Source organism: Microplitis mediator, chromosome 2 (assembly GCF_029852145.1).
Source record: "Microplitis mediator isolate UGA2020A chromosome 2, iyMicMedi2.1, whole genome shotgun sequence".
Lineage (NCBI taxonomy): Eukaryota > Metazoa > Arthropoda > Insecta > Hymenoptera > Braconidae > Microplitis > Microplitis mediator.
The window spans coordinates 22048750-22069772 of record NC_079970.1 but is presented as its reverse complement, the minus strand read 5'-3'; the positions used below and the strand labels follow the sequence as shown (position 1 = coordinate 22069772).

The window sequence follows — 21023 nt, the reverse complement described above, 5'->3', positions numbered from 1 at the left end:
TTATATATATGTAAAAATTTTTCAATGTATTTGTTGTCACAAATTGTAAGTCATTTACCACGTATGTGTCTGTGTGAGTGACAACGGATGTCAGAGCACGTGTGATGTCATGTCCGGTTGATGATAAAAACGCGCGGAAATTTTAAACTTTCGTAAAAATTCAAATACTTTTTTTTATGTGAAAGTTTAGTTTTTATTTTATAAACCAAAGTGTCAAAAAATTTTTTAAATAATTTAATTGTAAGCAAAAAAAATTTATAATTACAATTGAAATTACAAATAATTTTGAATTATGTGTAATATTTATGTATATAAATTTATAGAAAAAATTTACTGAATAATTTTTCAAATTTTGAATGACAAATTGAATTTTTTAACCTTTTCACGCTTAAGATTTTCAACTTTTTTTTTAAAAGGAAATTGAATACGCAAGATGTCAATACGTAAGTAATTTAAAAATTTAAACTCGGAAAAATTACAGTTTTTAAAGTAAAAACACGGACCTCGTTTAAAAAACTTAAAGTAGGGGAGGGTGGGGCAGAGTGGCCCCCTGAAATTTTGATAAAAAAAAAATTTTTTTTACGCATGACATCTGGAGCAAAATGGACAAGCCGAGAATTTTGAAAAAGTGATTTTTTCATATATTTATCGTCAAATTAAAAAAAAAATATGATATTTCCACATTTCTAGCCCTAGACATAACACCTGGGGTGAAATGGACCAGCCAAAACTTCTGAAAAAATGATTTTTTCATATTTTTCGGCCGTTTCTCGATGTCTGAGGCAAATTTGGTCACGAAAAATATTCAAAATTAAAAATTTTTTTTTAGTTGATAAATTTTTGAAATAAAGTAAAACTGTTTATAATCTAAAAAATTAAAAAACACGTTTTTTGGGTTCAAAGTAATGACAAATAAAAAATATAGAATTGTTTTTTTTTATTAAATAACAATTAGTAATTAAGCTAATCGAGGGTGAACGATTTATTACACCTAAAAAAATTTTTTTTGAGTAATATAAAACCAAGAATAGTTGTCGAGAGAAAGAAATACATTCTTAATGATGAAAACAGTTTAAAAAAAAAATATTTTTTATCATTTTTTGGAGGGAAGCCTCTTTGCCCCACAAAAAAAAAAAAATTTTTTTTCAGAATTTCGGCAAAATGTCCATAAATTTGTTCGAAATAGGACAAATGTAAAGTGATCTGATGGTTGAAAGACACCAAAAGTAATAATTGGCTTAGGGGGGCCGCTCTGCCCCACCCTCCCCTATTACAGTTTGCACTGTAATATTTGAAACTACTTCTTGTAATAAAGTAATTACAATTATAGATACAATATTTTATAGTTTCTCATATATTTTTAGTTGAACGAAACTTTACAATGAATTAAACACTAAGTAAATCTGCGAAGTAAATCCGGGGTGAATTCGAAACGGATGATTGCTTATTTATTTAATCCCCTAGAAATGAAATTTACTCCTAAATGCAGATTCAAATAAAATCCAGATCACTCCGAAATCACTCAAGTGAAAAAACTAACTCCCTATTTACTCCATATGCAGAATGATTTTTTTTTTACTCCGGAACTCCGAGTTCACTTCAAATTTTTAGTTTTAAAGTAGAGGGACTTTGCTGATATTTGAAACTGTAATTTTTCCACCATTCTCTTTTTCTGTAAATATAATTTGATTTGAATAATAACTGAAATAATTAATTTATTTAATTACTAAGGAAGTCAGAAGACACTGTCAGGAACATCAAAATCATCGTTACCTCGAGCATTATCACAGACATCAACAAACAAATCACATCCGAGTAGTTTATTATCATTAGGAATACATCGTGGTAGTGTTGCGTTTAGAATTGGTAAAGCTGGTTTCAAGGTACTCAATTCATGAATAACTTTCACAATATATTTTTTTTAATTACCAATTTATCAACTTGTCTTTTAAAAACCTGGTGGTATTTAAGTGTAGATAAATTAGTTTTTAAATACAAATAAATAAACGTCAGTATTACTCATGGAATGACTCATCATAACAGGTTCCAAGATATCAAAACACTTATCAACTAGAATCAACTAATCCATTCTCACACAATATTGTCGATAAAATATTAAAAAATATTATGACAACAAAACTAACTGGCGTTACATATAATCCAATTATTTGTCTGCAATTGTGTCAAGATATTGCTATACAAGTTAAAAAACAAATTTACAAAGCTGATTTTAATCGGTAAATTTATATGATACTAAAGTTAGCTGACGTTTAATAATTCTTAGATTTTTTTTAAACGATAAATTATAAGAAAAAAAAAAAAAACATTTCAAAAAATTGCACCTGTAGTTTTTTAAATTTTCTACATATCGACGTTCTAATTAGCAAATTGTCTAACTTAATATTTTTTAGTAGGTGATTCTGTGCAATTTTCAGATAGTAATAGTCAGAAAAAATATTATTTGAGTAACCTAGACAAAAATATTATAGATATACCAGATATGGAATTGATTTTTAGATGAAAAAAAAATTTTTAAATTCCTTTTTTTCGCATAGATGGTGAATTTTTTTAAATGGAGTTAGACAATTTAGAACGTCGATATGTATATTTTTAGTTTTCGTTTTTTTGTAATTGATTTGTTAAAAAAAAAATCCGAAAGTTACGAATTGTCTGGTAATTTTAGGATCATAAATTTATTATGAGTGTGAATGTAACTGACAAGTGGGAATTTTTTAAACTTTAGAATAAACATATAAAATACAAATTTAAAAAATGCGTATTTAGATCAATGAAAAATCAGTACGCGCATTTTTTTGAATTTCATTATTTTAATTCACTTGTTTATTTATTTAAAATTCATAAAATGTCATGACAATAAAGTTAGCCCTGATTAAACAAAATGATTAAAAATGATTTCACACGTTAAATGTCCATAAGAGACAGGATTAGAAATGATTTGAAGGATTAAAAAACAAATCATTTTAAATACTTTTTAATCATTTTGTTTAATCAGGGAGCAGACATTTAAAAATTTTTGGATTTTTGTTAACAAAAAAATAAATATTGAAAAAAATATTTTGAAAAATTGCACGTATAAGTAGTTTATGAAATTTCCGACATGTGCATTTTTTTAGAAATATTTTTTTTTTATTATTTATCTGTTAAAAAAAATTTTTTTTAAATTTCAAATGTCTGCTAACTTTACTATCATAAAATGTCTCATGTCTGCGACATTCAAACTCATAATTTATTCAAATTAATAAACCAACTAAAATAATTAATTTTTTTTTTTTCCATGAAAATTAGATATAAATACGTTGTAATAATAAATATTATCGAAAAAACAAATCAAGGAATACATGAATCATTAGGATTTATTTGGGATCATCAAAGAGATTCATATTCAAAATATATTTTTGAAAACTCACAATTTTATGCCATTGGAATTGCAGCAGGTGTTTATTATGAATAATCACCGTAAATATTAATACCCGTATTTTTTATTATTATTAAATAATAAATTACTACAACATATCAACTATTCAAATAAATTTACCACCACCTCAGACTGTAAATTTATCAGTTGATCAAATAGATAAGAAATAAATATATATAAAAATCATATGATTTTTTGTGATACTAAAATCTTAAATATAGAAGTAGAATTAAAAAAATAACGCGGTTGTAATTAAATATAATTGCGCATGTGCGTCTCCAGGAAATACGAAAATAAAAACGGCGCATGCGCAAAGTATAAAAAAAAACATGGCGGCCGCACACGTATGCGCGATTAAACGTGTGTGTTATCCTCACGTCTTATAAAGATATTTCACTCTTAAATGAGTGTCAAAAAAAATATATAAGATAAAAAACTGATTTATATCATGTATCCTAATTATTAAAATCGTATATAAATTTTTATAAAGCCATTGTTAATTATTATTATTGTTTTTAATTATTAAATGTCATCGTATTTGAACAGCAAAGTGAAAATATGTATTTTTTTAATAAAATCACAATCGCTGATTTTTAAATTTATTTTACTGTTCAATAGCAGCCAGGGGTTATGACAAATAGATACAAAAATATAATAATTTTATTATTGACTACTTATTATTTTTATTTTTATGATATTCAAACAAAATCATCATGTCAGAAAAGTGTAAGGTATGTATCAAAATACAACTGTATTGTTAATTAATAATTTATGTCTATAGAATAAAAGATAAATTTATTCTTTTGTTTCCATCTGGATGATAATTTCATTGAAATTTTAATTTTAATTATTTCTGTATCATTAACTTGGTACTTAAATTTAATTGTTCTTCATTAATTTAATCTACAGGTTGATAATATTTTTCAAGGTTTTGTAAATATGGTTAAATATTTGCCATGTTAATTTTATAACAATAATAATTATCATTATTTACAATGTATGTAAAAAGTATTAAAATTTCCAGTATTTATTGATGTTGAAAAGTTTATTTTAAAAAAGTTTGTTTAGAAATAAAACTTTGATAGTTTAAAAAGTTAGTCAGTTTGAATGTAATTTTACTAGAGTGTAACTTTTAAATTTATCTGAGACAGTAATTTTCAAATGTTTATTTAATTTCGTCGAGTCCATAATTTTAAATTAAAAATACTTTAAAAAACAACTTGATTGCAAAATTTGAATTTAAATTATTTAATTATAAATTTATGAGTGAATGTAGAAGACATGAGACAATTTTTAAATTTTGAATAAATAAATAAATTAATTAAAATAATGAAATTTAAAAAAAAGCGCGTACTAATTTTTGAATTATTTAAATACGCATTTTTGAATGAGGGTGAATGTAGCTGACAATTGTCAATTTTTTAAATTTTCAATTAAGTGAATAAAATTTAAATCGCAATTACAGAATTTGAAAATAAGTATGTGCATTTTTTATATTTTTAATTGTTTACTTTACTTATTTGTAATTCAAAATTTTTCTCATCTGATACTTTCACACTCGTGTTATTCAATTTTTATTTTCCTTACATTTTATTTATTTATTCAAAATTTTTTTAAAACTAACAATTGTCAGCTGCATTCACACAGAAAAATTTTTATATTTTATTAATGACCTTGTTTTTTTTTTTTTTGTTTTTTTTATAGGAATGCACTTGCGTAAAATGCACAATAAATGCCAACAGATTCAGCGACGTACATTTACATGCGGAAATCGAACAGTTACGTCAAAAATTAAAGGAAAAAGAAAATTATATTGTTAAAATAGAAACGCAGTACTTGAAGGAGGTTGACAAATTTCCAAATGGTAAATTGGCGTCGATGAAGATTGATTTACGTCTATCGGAAGAAAAACATGCACGACTAATGGAGGCACAAAAGAGGATGCTTAAAGTTAATCAAAATCTTGAAGATAAATTGCTGAAACTTGTTGATAAATGTGAGACTGAGAAGAGTGCCTTTATTAAGGACATAGCGACACTGTCACATCGTTTGGCTGATGCTAATTTGACAATTCACAGCTTGTCCCAAGACAATGTAAATTTATTACAGTACTTTTAGGGCTAAATTACTATCTGGTTATTGGGTAGAGGTACCGTTTTTAGCCACTTTAGAGCCAGTGTCCAAACACTTGAAAAATTTTAATGAAATAATTTGTTAAATACGCAATAACATAATTAATTTTTTTAAATATTTTTAAAGGTACACTGAAAAATTTGCGAAGTGAACGCGGATTAAATTCTCAGTGAATGCGAAACGGATGACTGTCTATTTAATCCCCTTGGAGTAAAATCAACTCCTATATGGAGTTTATTTCGACACTACAACTCTGAATCAGAGTAAATTTAGTCCGTATAAAAAAAAAAAAGAAAAAAAATTAATGTTTTTCAAATCTAAATGCAATTCTGAAACTAAATCATAATTTGTAACTCATAAGAAATCAAATTCTCGCGAAATCGACTTCGGATTTAAATAAAATGCATAATTACTCCGAATTTACTCCCGATTTTTTACAGTGTACTATTTTATCCCACTATCAAAATGGAAATTGTATTTGACACTTTTTCGTTAATTTAATTAAAATATTAACTGTCCAAAAATGGAGCAGTGACCACAAATGGTACCTCTACCCTAAAACTTTAAATATCTTCTTACACTTTTTATTTATTCCAGGCTAGATACAGAGCTGATATGAATCTAGCTATTCAATCGCTTCAATGTAAACCATCCAATTTCGTTGGACAAAAATACGACGCTGTAAGTTTAATATTTTATTGATACTTTAATATTTAATGTTTTCTATATTAAATATTGTGCGATTTAATTCTATTTTAAAAATATCAATAAAAATGTTTACTTAAATTTGATCAATGTGTCATTCAAATATTTAATTATCGAGTATTTTAATTTTTAATTTTATTTGATACATGGTTTTTTGCTAATTGATAATCAATAAAACAATATGAGAGTAAAATTTAATAGTTAGTAATTAATATGAACACGAACAATGAAATTTCTAAATTTGTGTCACATTGATTTTATTTAATTAAATTAAAATAGTTTGTATACACACATCAATATTTTTAAATGTTAAATTAAGTTTTCAATTTCAGTTTTGACACAACAATCAGATGTTTTAATTATTGACATCTCCAAACATATAATTGTTTTTTTTTAATTATAATAAATGAAATCAAAACAAAAAATCGAAAACCGGTGACCCTGTGGGCCAACCCCAGAACTTCCCGCTATTTTCGTGCTCGAAAACGTTATCATTGATATACTTTTGAGCTCTTCGAGCCCAAAAAACAGATGGTCCAAAAATCTGTATATTTCGCTGAAAAAATGAATTTTTTCCGACGATATCTTCGGAACAAATCAATCAATTCGCGCGTACTTAGCGACAATCGAGAGCTTTGATCAGATTTTTTCGGAACCAAAATCTCTAAATACAAACTACAGATTGCACATCGATGCACTACTGTCTAATCTAGCGAAGTGCGCTTTAATTTTTTGATAATATTCTTTTGTTTAAGAAAAACATTCGGCCAAAGTTCCTGATAACTGTATTAGTGCAACAAAGATAATACCGTTCGCCCACTTGGGGATTTTTATTTTTATTTTTCGTATGACTTGTAAACTATTCGACCGGTCAACTCTCAAGTCTAATCAGTTCTAAGTCTCGTGAGCCCTTTTGATTGCCACCCAAAACCTTCAAATCGATTTATTCGTTCCAAAGATATCAGACAAAAAAAAGTTTACATACTCACACACATTTACATACACGGCAATAGTTTGAATAGCTTCCTAATACCTCAGAATGTCGATATCTAATGAAAACTAAATTTTCTAAAATCGGATCGAAACCAATAACTTGACATTTTTTGAAAATTTTAAATTTTCACAGCGGGAAGTTAGAAAATAGATTGTCCGAGTCAATAACCCTTCAGCTCTCCCGTGTTTTTTCATGTCTCGCTCGCACTACAGCGACATCCTATAATTTGAATAGTGTCCTCTAAGCAAAATGCTCATAACGGGAGTGCTGACGGGTTAATTAGGACACTGTCAGTAATAGCAGCATGTACAAAATAGTAATAATGACGATAATTAAAATGGATTGTTTTATTTTAGTTGCCACTAGAAATCCAGTCACGAGTAAAACATTACATGAGTCAAAAGCGACGTTCAAGCGATCAATCACAATCAGAAGTTAAAAGTATAACTGTGCCAATATCAACCTTTCCACCAACGGCAATGGTTTACAACATAACAAAAACAAATCCAGACAAGCACAGTGATGACGAGAGTGACGACGGTAAACCACAAATAGATGTAGTTTCAGCAGCAATTATGGCCAAAGTCCTTGAGGATCGGGAAAAGGATCGTTTACTTGCTAAACATTGTTCAACGTGTGTTTGTCATAAGTCGATTTTAACCGTTGATTCCCATACACAAACTAATCCCGATAATATTATTTGTAATAAGGTGCAAACTAGTCCAAATAATAACAGTAATAATAATAATAATAGTAATACTAATAATAACAATAACAATAATAATTACGATTTATGTAAAAGTGATGAAACAAAATGTCAAAGTTTGAATGTTAATAAAACAGGCGTATGCACAAAAGTAAATCAGGATTTGCCATCACAAATAAAAATTGAACGTCAATCTAAATCAACGCTTAAAATAAAACAAAATAATAAACCCAAGAGGATAGAAATTCCAATTGACAATATAGTAATACAAAAATCACAGGGTCAAGTTAATCCTGTTGATATAATAAACGAACGAATATGGCGAAATAATTGGAGCAAATCGAAATTGAATTCTCCCCAGCTAGAAGCCAACAGCGAATCGAATAGTAAAAGTGACATTCATTTGGACGTAATAAATGAACGAATTTGGAAGACAGAACCCCGTAATAATATTAATAACAATAACAATAACCATAATAATAACAATAATAATAATAATAACAACAACAACAACAACAATAGCAATCATAGTAATCAGGTGACAGTAATCGAAGTTTCAAATGAAGACACTGCGAATCAATCGCCAGATTTTGCAGTAAGTCCGAGTTTTAGCAATGACAGCGTTCTGATGTCAAGCTCTGAGCCGTCAAGTAGCTCGAGTGATCTAGTCCAAATTAATAATGAAAAGCGACGACTACTCAGTCCAGTAAATAAAGACCGTGTTATTGGCCCGAGGAACTGTTTGATGCGCGTGAGTCGTGAGGGATCGAAAAATATTTTGCTAGACAACGCCGGTCAATATCAGACAGTTCTTTATACGAGCTCTGGAAGTGGTAGCGGAAGTGCCAATCAAACAAATACAGCTCTCGTACACAATCTTGCTAAATCAACACGTTCTGGTAGATCGCTGTCGACTAGCAGTGAAGAAGCTCTTCCTATTTTATCGAACGATGCAACACAATTACAGAGGGTGGCTGAGTGGGTTCAGTCATCTGTTGGAGTTAAAAAAATTCCGCATACAAGAAACAGTAATAGCATTATTAGTAATACTAATAATATAAATATTAATAATAATAATAATAACAATAATAATAATAATATTAATAATACTGGTATTAAGCCGAGCACATCCAGTGATAATCTGACACAGCCACAAAATATCAAGAGCACAAAATCGTCTTGTATTATTGAAATACCGAATACTGATGATCATATTAATGAAAATAATTCATTGAAGACGGCGTTCGATAGTAATAAAAGTATCGCCAATGAACTGGTTATTAAAACACACGCGATTGATAAGAAAAGTTTATTAAGTTGCAATAAAAAACCAGAGAATGAACAAGTTAAGGATTTGATTTGTTTCGACTCGACAAACGAAGACGACGGAGAGGACGAGGATGGAAGAAAAAATAATTGGACAAGTAATGAAAAAAAATTAACAAGTGGTGAAGATTGCGAAGTTAAAATAACCAAAGAAATGGAGGAAACTTATTTGAAATTAGCTGCCAGTCTTGATCCCCGTACATTGCGTTTGCCTACTAATGTAAATGCTGATCTGACGATTGAAAAGTATCGTAAGGATCATAAAAAAATTTATATGCAAAAAATACAGGAAAAAACGGAAACTAATACATAACGTCGAGCTATAATACGTATTATTAATACTGCTGTTACTGCTGCTTCTTCTTATTCTTATTCTTGTTCGAATTCTTCGTCACCTTGTTCTACTTTTTCATCAACTTTGTCATCAAACTCGTTGACTTGTGATCACAATTCTGTACAATATTTTATTTATAAATCAAGTCCTTGTGTTAAAAAATATTTATTACGTGATAATGATAATTGAAGCCCGAAATTATAATATTTTATTTTATTATTATTATTATTATTAATTTGTTTTAATAATTTTTTATATAAAATTATTATTATTGTAGATTGATTAGATTTAATAGTTTAGAAATTATACCCTTTAAAATGTAATTTTATACAAATTTTTTATAATTTATAAACTATTGAACTCTAGATCATTATAATTTTATTAAACAAAACAAAAAAAATGATATATATTTACAATTAAAATTACCTCAACAAAAAAATGAAATATATATATAAATACCTGTATAGACACAAACTTTCGGGCTTTAATTTAATAAATTAATCAAATATATTTACTTAAAATTAAAAATTATAATTAAGTAGCAAATATAAAAGCTAATTTATGCAAAACCGCTTATTTTAAAAAAATAATTCGGCCTATAAAATCGAAATTTTCTCTCATTAAATACGTGATATTTAATATACATCTTTAGTTTGAATTTAAAAAACAAAATAACTAAACATACATACATACATACATAAATAAGTGAAATTACGAGAGAAAATATTTATGCTAAGAAGTTATTTAAAAATAAAAATGTAATTTATTTAGCCGGAAGTTTAATAAGTGCCGCTGTTGCTATAATAAATAATGAAAAAAATAATAATAAAATAAAATCTGAAAGAAAATCAATATTAAAAAACATTGTATGAGAATTATTATCCAGGGTACAATGAATACTAATAAACTCATATGGTTTGTATGCTAATATAAACATAATGACAATACCATGGCTGATTATAAGCTACCCTTATTATTATTATTATTATTATTGTTTATATTATACAACGTTAAAGCTTAAGTGTTGCTCGATTATACTGGAGGATCATTACATAGGCAGTATTACTATTACTATTATAATACTTATTACCCACACAAGTAAACACATAACACAAAAAATTGATTGATTGATAGCTTGGAAAAAAATGTGACTATTTTGATGCCAAAGGCCGCGACATATCGGTCTCTAGTTTATAATTACTTCTTACTCGGCTAGATGTATTTTTAATTATTTAATTACACTCGTGTTAAAAAAATTAGTTACTGAAAATTTTTAAACTTTTAAATTTTAAATAATTTATAATTATTTTTACTGGGGATGGGCAGAACTTATGAATTATTCGTTAATTTTCGAATGAAGTTTTTTGAATTATTTGTGAAGAGTCAATTGAATATTTGAAAGCTGATCAGAACTTTCGCGATTTGAATCGAGTAATATTTTAAAAATTACTAATAATTCAAAAACTTGCGGATAGAAGTAATTCGATTTGAATTTCAAATTTGATTCCATTCGATTCGCACATCCCTAATTTTTACTCATGTGAGGTCTAAAAAATTAAGATCAAAATTTTGAAAAACTAAAAATTTATTATGATACTGAAGTTAGTCGACTAATAATTTTTGGATTTTTTTTTAAATGGTAAATTATAAAAAAAAAAATATTTGAAAAATTGCACCTATAGCTTTTTTAATTTTCTACATGTGCATATTTTTCTTTTTTTTTTTTTTTTTTTTTGTAATTGATTCGTTAAAAGAAATCCGAAAATTATTAAATGTCTACTAACTCCAGGATAATAAATTTATCACTTTGTTGTTTTCATAAACAAGTAAATTTTAAAATTAGTATTTTGTAAATTCAAAAATAGTTTTTGTAAGAACTTAAACTGCGCATGAGATTTTTCAAACAATAGTTGAATTTAAATTATTTAAAATTTGAAAGTTACGATGAAAGTTTTTGTAATAATTTTTTTTTTGACATGGGCATCAGTGAAAAATTAAAAAATTTTTATTTTTTCTAATGAAAAATATATATTTAAATGCGTGACGACGACATGCCCGTATGTCTATTAGTCGAATGTGTAATGTAACGTAATATTATTTTTTTTTTCTGCTGGAAAAAAGTAAAAACTATTTGTTAAATAACTTAAGATATATCTGTATATACGGAAGTTAATGGAATAAATATATTTGAGCATGCTCTAATTACTTGTTACAATATTTTATTTATTACAAGTATAAGCGTATAGTTTTTAAAATTACAAATAAATAATTCAAGGATTATATTTTATTTGAAATAAATTTTAAAACGGGAGTTCCGTAATACACTTTTAAAATTAAATATTTATATATTTCTTTTGTAATGAAATATAATAATAGAAAATAATCCTTTCACTTAACTCATATAAAATAATTATTGTTTGATACTTACCTAAGAATATTAATTATCATGAGAAAAGCCCAGATTTTATCGCGGTTATTTAAAAGAGACTCAAGACACATTGATAGTTATACAGCCCAGCCCTATTTTAACTTCAATCAAGCTAATGTTCAAGTAATTGCAAGTCAATATAAAAGCTGGGGCATTATTTTGCACATTGAAACCAATCATTCCAAGTGGTGATTTTTTAAATTTTTTTATTCGTCACGGTACTGAACTTAGCCGCGGTCTAATAATTTTTTAATTTTTAAAAACGACAAAAAAATATTCAAAAAATTGCTCCCATAATTTTTTTAATTCTCTACATGTGCATTTTTTTAGTTAAGTTTTTTTAAAAATTGATTTGTAGAAAAAAATTTAAATAAAGTTAGCAGAGGTCTAACAATTTTCAAATTTTTAAAATGAGTGGGAATGTAGCAGACATCAGACAAATTCAAAATTATTAATAAATAAAGTAAATAATTAATTAAAGTAAATTTTAAAAAATGCACATTTGAAAACTTTTGAAATTAATAAGTGCATTATTTATAATTATTATTTTTTTAATTATTTATAATTTTAAATTTGTCTGATGTCTGCTACATTCACACTCGTAATAATTTTTTAATTTTTAAAAATGACAAAAAAAAAAATATTCAAAAAATTGCACCCATAGTTTTTTAAATTTTCTACATGTGCATTTTTTTAGTTTAGTTTTTTTTTAATTGTTGTTTTGAAAAAAAAAAAAAAAAAAAAAAAAAAAAAAAAAAAAAAAATTCAAATGAAGTTAGCAGACGTCCTATAATTTTTGAATTTTTATGTGCATATTTTACGATAATGAAAGTGGCAGACATCAGATAGTTTTGTGATATTCATAAACAAGTTATTTTTTAAGTAAAATAAAATTTTTCGAAATTGCACGAATAGATTTTTAAAAGTTTTTTAACAAACATCTAACTGACGTAGTTTTGGTCAGGATCGCGTTCACAATTAGACAAACCTAGACTATTATCAGGTAACTGACACACACTAGCTCTGTTGAGAAAAATAAAAAAAAATTTGAACCACTATTAGACACTTCCTAGACAAACGTAGACCCTTATTAGACATCTGACGCGCACGTGCTCTGTTGAAAAACATTAGAAAAAAATCTCGACCATTATTAGACATCTTTCACACATGAGTGTGAATGTAAATGACAAGTGGGACTTCTTTGAATTTTATAATAAACAAAAAAAATTTTAAAATATGAGTATGAATGTAGCAGACATCAGACAAATTTGAAATTATAAACAAATAGAGTAAATAATTACAAAAAAGTACTTATAAAAAACGCACTTATTAATTTGAAATTTTTTAAATGCGCATTTTGTAAATTTAATTTTATTAATTATTTACTCTATTTATTAATAATTCTAAATTTGTCTGCTACATTCACACTCATTTAAAAATGCGTATTTAGATAAATGAAAAATCAGTGCGCGCATTTTTTCAAATTTAAATTCATTTATTTATTTAAAATTTATAACATTTCTCATGTCTGCTACATCACACTCATCTGACACGTACTCTGTCAAAAAAAAATCATCAGCGGGAAGTTTAAAAATTCAAAAATTTTGAATTGTCTTCTAACGTCAGTTTTAATTCACCAACTAAAAAAAATACATCAATTTATCACAGGTTTAAGGCCATTCTCAGACAGTGCCCCCCACTTTTTAGAAATTTTCAATGACTTTCAACTGTCATCAGAGTATCAAATTTTAATCAATTAATTAAAAAAAAATTAAATCATTAATTGAAAAAAAGACAACGTAGTCGTAATTCCGCCGATATATAGATTTAAAAAAAACTTATTTACACTTGGTACCAATTAGGAGTCGATCAAAATTCATTAAATAAATTTCAGTAAAATCGTCATGTCAATTTTCCAATTCGAATTTTTAAATTTTGTTGGCCAAAATTTATTCAACAAATTTCCTAATTGATATCAATTGTAGTTAATTTTTTTAAAATTCTATATCTCAACGAAATTACGACTACATTGTCCTTTTTTCAATTAATGTTTTAATTTTTTTTTAATTAATTAATAAAATTTTAATACGGTCATCACAGTTGAAAGTCATTGCATATTTTTAAAAAGTGGGGGACTTGTCTGAGAATGCCCTTAATAGTTAAATAAAATATGACCTAGTTGCTACTCAAGTCATAACTTAGAACCCAACAAAAGTTTTAAATAAAATGTTCTTGTTGTTAAACGGAGCCCGAACTTGAGAAATGGGCTCATCATGCCAGGAAACGTCTACGCACTTTATTATGTAAAATGAAAATGACGAAATAAGTACAAAGTAAGTAAAGAGAAATTTAATGACATCTTGATAGCGACCATCACTTATATATAATATTTAATAAATCTTGTAAATTATTTATTTATGTAGATAATTTAATGCGCATAGCGGATATATTTAATGATATGTATGTATCATTAAGTATCTAAACAAGTTGATAGTGGATGTAGGACAATCATCAAGACCACACGTGTCGTGGATATTTTTGGCGGTAATGTAGCACGCGTACTCTCTATTTTAAAAAGGGGGTTGCTATTCACTGCCCAGTAGTATAATCCTACATGACAGTGATTCTTTCCCCGGCGTGGAGTGTCTGGTAGCTGGTAGCTGGTACCTGTCATATATCTACTGCACAGGTAAAACTTAATACCACATACATTATTGTTTAACTCCAGTGTTCTCGCCGACTGGCTGGCTGGCTGGTCGGTCAGTCAGAACGGCCGAGTCGCGCTCTCACCAGCTCCTTTATTTCTCTACACAGTTCCCTCGAATGACTCCGCGTGTGTGGAAGTCCACCGAGTCTTGCTCGAGACGGTGTCGCGTCCAATAACAACTGTCAGGTGAGCTAATAAATTTATTCAAATAAAATACTAAGACTTTTGTACTTTTATTGTTATTTAAATATTAGAAGCTTGTAGAAGTAAAAATTATTTTAATTCGGGTAATAATGATAATTTAAATAATAATTACCAATAATTACAAGCTCAAGTCCTTGTGTAAATCGATTACTTGGAGAAATTTTAAATAATAAAATAAAAAACATGCAGCTAACGAGATTTCTCTTTGACTGTCGACCGTGACTTTACTATTTATTATATTTATGTGTATATAGTTTTTTTTAGACTTTTAGGTCTGATAATAATAATAATTGTTGGTATTAATAGATCAGGAGGTAAAAAAATTTTATAATTTGAAAATATTACGGGGTCATATTTTGATATATGTATCAATAATTTAAATCTAGACAAGTAAGAATGATTAGAAGTGTACATAAACATGGGTAATAAATTTTTTTGGCAGGGTCGCAAGACGTCTGAGACAGAGATAGAGAGAGAAAGAGAGAATAAGGGTGCAGTGTATTGCACTGTGAAAAATTACCGGAGTAAATACGGAGCAGATGACTGTTTATTTATTTAGTCCCCTCGTAGTGAAATTAATTTCCAAGGGGAGTTTAATTTAATGTTAAAATTCCGAATCGGAGTGAATGCAAATTCAAATGAAATCCAAATCACTCTGAAATCACTTCGCTGAAAAAAAAACTCCATATTTACTTCGTATGCGGAGTGATTTTTTCTAAAACTCCAAAACTCCGAATTCGGATTGAATTAAAATCCGCAATCACTCCCAATTTTTTTGCAGTTTGTTGTGCAGATTAATAGCTGATGGTTAACTATTTATGATTGCAGATGAAGTGCTGGTGTAAAATAAGATGCGACGAAGATTTGATGGTTTTGAAGAGGATACGAGAAGATATCGCAGACAAAGAGTTATAGATGATGATCATGTAGGATTTCGTCTTTTGGATCCCAGTGCCAATGCTCATCATCAATATTATTTGGATATTCCCGAGCCTCCGCGTGCACCGGAACCGTATAAAATATCCGGTGCGTCATCATCGATGACACGAGCGCACCGCAGATCGAGTTTTGTTATTCTTGCTGATGCAATCGAACCGACATCGCGATCTGTCGGTGGATCGCCGACGCACGAACAGAGAATTATCAGAAGTCCATTGTCTCCAACGAGAGTTGTACCTGGTGGTAGATCCTCCCCCTTTAGGCCTAGAGGTTTTAAAGGACCACCTCCTCATGCACAATCAAGACCACAGAGTCCTCCAGTACCTGCTCAACGACGATTTATTCAACCCAGTGAGTTTATTTATTTCCCTACTGTAATTTGAATTTTAAATTAAACTGTTTCCTTTTAAAATATATATTTTTCTTTGGAACTGTCATCTATGTGTTGCTGATAATAAATTAGCTTTGAGTACTTATTTATTGTTGTATTTAACGTGTTAATTATTTACTTATTTCAGAATCATTGTCACAAGGTAATAGTCCTCGGAAACAAAGTCTGATACCCCAACCACGAGGTGGTTTAACTTCACATCGTGCTAAGACTCAAAAGAACAAAGATCGTGATAAATGGGAACGCCGGTCCGGTCGTTATGTCACCAGGATACCACGTTCTAGCTCACTCAAGGCCCCAGTGAAACGTCCGACAGGGGAGACAATACGTGCGGCAAAGTCTTCAACAACAAAAACAACAACAACAACAACGACTAAAACTTCTGGTGTTTCTACTGGTGCTAAAAATTCAGCTGCAACTAAAACAGCGGATAAGAAAATAAATCGATCGCCAACAAAAATACCTGTACGTTATGCAGCTTTCGCTCCTAATGGAAGCGTCGGAGGTGGGAATAATGCCGGAGGTGGAAGATTTATTCAGATTTCCGATAAAAATGATAAGCAAGAGAAAAAAGAAATAAATTCACCGGCTGTATCTTCTGAATCTTCGTCTGCACCTGGAACGACCGACGATTCTGTTGTGATTGCGAGCGAAGAAATACCGGCAGTAAAACCTGTAGAACAAAAAGAAACCGATCCTGGATTAGTGGATCTTCTTAAACATCCGACAAAAGGTGAAGGAACTAAAAGTGTCGTTAGTGCAACGACCACAACTGCAGTACAGCCGCTTAAAATTGACACAACAAATATTATTCCTCATGAAAGTACTGGTGAGACAACTGCTGTCGTTACGAATACTAAAGATGATAATAATAAAAAAAGTTCACAAAGTTTTGTACCGGAACAGATTAAATCTGATGCTAAAATAGAGAGTAAAACTGAAGCTAAAGCCGAGACTAAAGCTGAATCTAAAGTAGAAGCTAAAGTTGAACCTGCGAAAAGTAAAACTTTGGTAGCGGATGATAAAATTTCGGACGGTCTTCAATCCGTCGAAGCAGTCGTTGAGCCAATGAATGTTGAAGCATTAGTTGAAAATATAAAACCGGAGGATAATAAGGAGCCGAAGATAATTAAAGATGAAAAGATTGTCGAGACAAAGGCAACTGATCAAGTTAAAGTACAGACTAAAGAAGATACTAGTGATAAAAAATTAAAAACTGATGAAACTGATAGAATAATTCAAACTGCTGCTGCTGGTTCACTTAATCCTGAGGACGATAAGCGCCGAGATCAAAAGCTTTTGAATGAAAGGACTGATCAGACCCAAGATAAGTTACGAAACCACGGAAGTGAAACTTCTCTTAAGTCATCTAATGGCTTATCGACTTGTTCTGTCGAGAGTATCCGCTCTACTGACACCGGAGTTAGTCTCAATACCGTACGTGGTGTGTCATCGGCGAGAGAAAAACGCGGTACCCATGTGGTTAAACGGTCACAGGAAATAGAAACACTCAGTGGAAATGTGATGAATATTGAAAACCAACGAAATGGCGAGCCAGCGTAAGTACTTTATGTTTTTTTTTAGACAATTTCTTTTTCATTAAAGGTTTTTATTTTGTTTTCTCTTTTAATTAATAATCCGGAAAGAATTTTATACTTTTTGTAGCTTTGGGTGTTCGTGACTGTAACGATGCGTGGTGAAATTTCTGTTACCCGGATTAGAAATATCTTTAAACTTAACTAAAGAGTACTTTGTAAAGTAATATTATTATTTTTAGAAACTTATCAAAATGAGTTATTTTAATTCAAACGTTAAAAGAAAATAATTTACTTAAAACCTGTAATTTTTTATACCTTTTATTTTTTCTTTACACAAATAATTTAATGTTTACAATTAAATTAACTGTAATGTTTATTTAAATTAATGGTTTTAGTCAATAGTTAATTTTGCTAACTTGCAATTATTTATTTAAAGTAAATTATTTTTTAAACTTTAAAAAATTAAGTCTTGCAATGGAAAAAATTATCAGTATTTTAATGAAGAAAGGGAAGAAAAGTTTTATTCCTCGTACGTCTTTATGATAAAAATGAAGACGATAAAATTGTCCAGCAGAACGTCGAGTTTCTTGACCTCGAGCGTGCGAGTACAGCTCGTTTGCTTGTTCCAGAGACGGACTTATCGATCCTGGCCGATTTGCATGGACGCTCGGACATAAGAAAACACAGGAATTTTTTTCAATTTTTTTTCGGTTTTCTTTCATTATTTTTCTCATTAAAGATAAGAAGAAATAAATTTGCTGATATTTAGAGTGATAAAATAATTGTCCAGGATCGCGAGTGAGTCATTTTACGGCGACCGCACGTCCAGGCATTTACTCGTTATTAAAATAACTATAGAGAGTAGATATGGGAATTAGTGTGGGCGTTGGGCAAAAAACAATCGATCAAAAGTACAAAAGTTTATTCTTACAAGGGCAGGGTGAGGTAAAACACACAATTGACCAATTGGTAATTTTTATTTTCCTTCACCCATGTGTTATCGCTCAGGGTGAAAATGAACCTCGTGACGTCGCGTGCGGCCAAGGTCCTTTGAATAAAATGAAATTAAAGACAGAGAAAGAAAATAAATGTGTGTACATATTACAGAGAAGAGAAATAAGAAAGTCCTGAAGAAAGAGAAAGAGGACTAGATTTAATTTAAGCCCAACTTAAACTAAATTTACTTATACGTTGACTCATTTATTAAGTGGACATTTGAGTTGTTTTTTTTTTTGCTTTTGAATATTTGCAAATTAAAATAGCGAAATATGTGTCACGAGGGAGTTTAAATGGGTCTAGGGATGGGTAGGGGTGGCGGCAATCGTTGATGAGGAAGTTTAAGACGCTCGTGAGCTATAGCTTATTGTCGGCAGTAGAGTAGTAGGTGAAGTAAACACACGTTCGAGACACGAGAACGTCAAGCTGAAGAAAAGTCAGGGTAGGATATCGATTCTAAGTCAAATCTTTGCGTGACCGGGTCTCCCTACGTCCCCTTCTTAAGACTGACCAACCGCGGACTTGGGGTGCGCCGCAATCTTCGAGTAACCGACGTCCAATGCGACTGATCGCTTAACGTGCTAAGCCGCGCTGTTACCAAGTTCTTTAGATTACTTGTAGTTAAATTTTTAAAATTATTATTGGTAATAAAAAGCCAGTAAAGTCTTGAGGTTCAAGTAAATAAATAAATAAATGGATAAATAATACAACGGTTTTGAGAATGATTGAAAAAATGCGGGACAAGGGCTTAAAACAAGTTGATCAAGTTCTTTCGCCCTTGACCTTTTCATTAGATGTACCATTGTTCATTGCTGTTGACAGAATCGTCGAGGTAACCGAGCCGACAGTCGATGTAATTCAATCAACCGACAACAGCCAGCCACAAATAGTCACCAAACGTCAGAGGTTTGTCAAATGGAGAAATTCGGTGGTGAAACGGCTGCAGGATCGCTGGAGCAACACAAAAGCTAAAGGAAGAAATATCAAGTGTTTTAATTTTCGGAAGAATAAAAAAAAAGATACCAAGTTGAGTAAAACTAATCGTAAACAACAACAACAACAACAACAACAACAACAACAACAACAACAACAACATGAACAAGGAGCTACGGGTGCCACAAAAAAACCAAGTGCTTGGTCCCGTTTGAAGCCAGCCTGCTGCAGGTTTTTACTTTACTATTAATAATAAATTATAGTCCTAGTTATTTACCCTCAATTAAAATGAAATATTTAGCATTAGAAATCAGCAGGAAAAAAAGTCTTGGTTCTTGTTAATTATTGATGACTGATTTAATGATAGTAATTATTTATTTGATAGAAATCTGCGAGGACGTTCACGGGTAGCACCAGCAGAAACGACAAGCTGCTGTCGTCCTGAAAAAAGTTGCTGTTTCTTATGTAAGCCAAGTTTAAGCTGGTGCCGATGGCCCAGTTGCTGTTCCTGCAAACCCAAAGAGACCACCAGGAACGTACGTGCCAAACACAGTTTAACGAGCGTCGCACCACCGCCACTCTCGGAGGTAATTTACCTAAATTAAACTCAATAATAATTATCAATCTAGCGGACGTAATTTACTTGAATATTGTATTAAGTGAAGACCATAGAATGAGGTAATAACCGATTAATCATTATTACTGCTATCAATAATCCATTAGGAGCAGAAATCCAAGATCCCGGATGTTCTGATTGAGCACAACTCCGTGATGCGGGCTGCCATTCCCTGTCTTCCCGTCCCACTGGCCTGGTTCTGCCTCGTTTGGAATGTCCTCCTTCCCGGTACAGGTGACTATCGACTGTCTATCTGCCTGTCTAATCACTCAGACAAGTCTATTAATGATAATTACCTTGTAATTATCAATTACTCAACTTCATTACTGTATTTATTGTGCAATAGGTACTCTGTGGAGTGGGTTGTTTAATTTATGCGTCGGTCAGCCTCGGTTTGCTGCGACAGCTAGTGCTAAATCACGACTAGGCGCATTTATTGTCGATATTATTGTTGGAGTCAGCCAAGCTTTTACTGTACTCTTTTGTCTGGTCGGATGGGGTTGGAGTATCTGGTGGGGTGTCACGATGATACGTTTAGCGAGTAAGTGTATTGATGATTGATTGCATTAATGACTTTTTACTGAACTGCTGGTATCAAGTATCATAAAAATTTTATTTCATTGAATTTTGTTCTATA

General features: G+C 29.9%; 3 protein-coding genes and 1 long non-coding RNA gene across 5 annotated transcripts in view; 3 read left to right on the top strand and 1 right to left on the bottom strand.

Annotated features, from left to right (window-relative positions):
* Nucleotides 1-3: 3 nt before the first annotated feature.
* LOC130664066 (dynein light chain Tctex-type 5) lies at nt 4-3505 on the top strand. The gene is made up of 4 exons (XM_057463748.1): nt 4-443; nt 1732-1883; nt 2044-2237; nt 3307-3505. Exons 1-4 carry the CDS (start codon nt 434-436, stop codon nt 3470-3472), a joined length of 522 nt encoding a protein of 173 aa, XP_057319731.1. The 5' UTR covers nt 4-433; the 3' UTR covers nt 3473-3505.
* LOC130664067 (uncharacterized) lies at nt 389-3586 on the bottom strand. The gene is made up of 3 exons (XR_008989291.1): nt 3429-3586; nt 1774-1956; nt 389-1672 (listed from the first exon to the last, which is right to left on the bottom strand). It is a non-coding gene; the product is annotated as an uncharacterized LOC130664067 (long non-coding RNA).
* A 224-nt stretch (nt 3587-3810) lies between these two features.
* Nucleotides 3811-10639, top strand: LOC130664064 (putative uncharacterized protein DDB_G0277255). Its single transcript, XM_057463746.1, has 4 exons — nt 3811-4167; nt 5141-5530; nt 6167-6250; nt 7625-10639. Exons 1-4 carry the CDS (start codon nt 4150-4152, stop codon nt 9611-9613), a joined length of 2481 nt encoding a protein of 826 aa, XP_057319729.1. The 5' UTR covers nt 3811-4149; the 3' UTR covers nt 9614-10639.
* Nucleotides 10640-14678: 4039 nt separating this feature from the next.
* The window catches only part of LOC130664047 (protein stum), a 9937-nt gene continuing 3592 nt past the window's right edge, over nt 14679-21023 (top strand). The window contains exons 1-8 of one of the 2 annotated variants that reach the window (XM_057463706.1): nt 14679-14751; nt 14877-14955; nt 15802-16263; nt 16431-17862; nt 19660-20001; nt 20156-20357; nt 20494-20620; nt 20733-20927. In XM_057463706.1, the coding sequence (XP_057319689.1) occupies nt 15825-16263; nt 16431-17862; nt 19660-20001; nt 20156-20357; nt 20494-20620; nt 20733-20927 (2737 nt within the window). In that variant the 5' untranslated portion in view covers nt 14679-14751; nt 14877-14955; nt 15802-15824. Of the gene's footprint in view, nt 14752-14778; nt 14956-15801; nt 16264-16430; nt 17863-19659; nt 20002-20155; nt 20358-20493; nt 20621-20732; nt 20928-21023 lie in introns of those variants that run through there. The other variant, XM_057463705.1, reaches the window with a different exon arrangement.

Excerpts from the sequence above, each read along its gene's own strand:
- LOC130664066 (XM_057463748.1), top strand. Across the intron at positions 1,884-2,043 it reads TTGGTAAAGCTGGTTTCAAG|GTTCCAAGATATCAAAACAC; the intron begins GTACTCAATTCA and ends TCATCATAACAG. Across the intron at positions 2,238-3,306 it reads TACAAAGCTGATTTTAATCG|ATATAAATACGTTGTAATAA; the intron begins GTAAATTTATAT and ends CATGAAAATTAG.
- LOC130664064 (XM_057463746.1), top strand. Across the intron at positions 5,531-6,166 it reads ACAGCTTGTCCCAAGACAAT|GCTAGATACAGAGCTGATAT; the intron begins GTAAATTTATTA and ends TATTTATTCCAG. Across the intron at positions 6,251-7,624 it reads TTGGACAAAAATACGACGCT|TTGCCACTAGAAATCCAGTC; the intron begins GTAAGTTTAATA and ends GTTTTATTTTAG.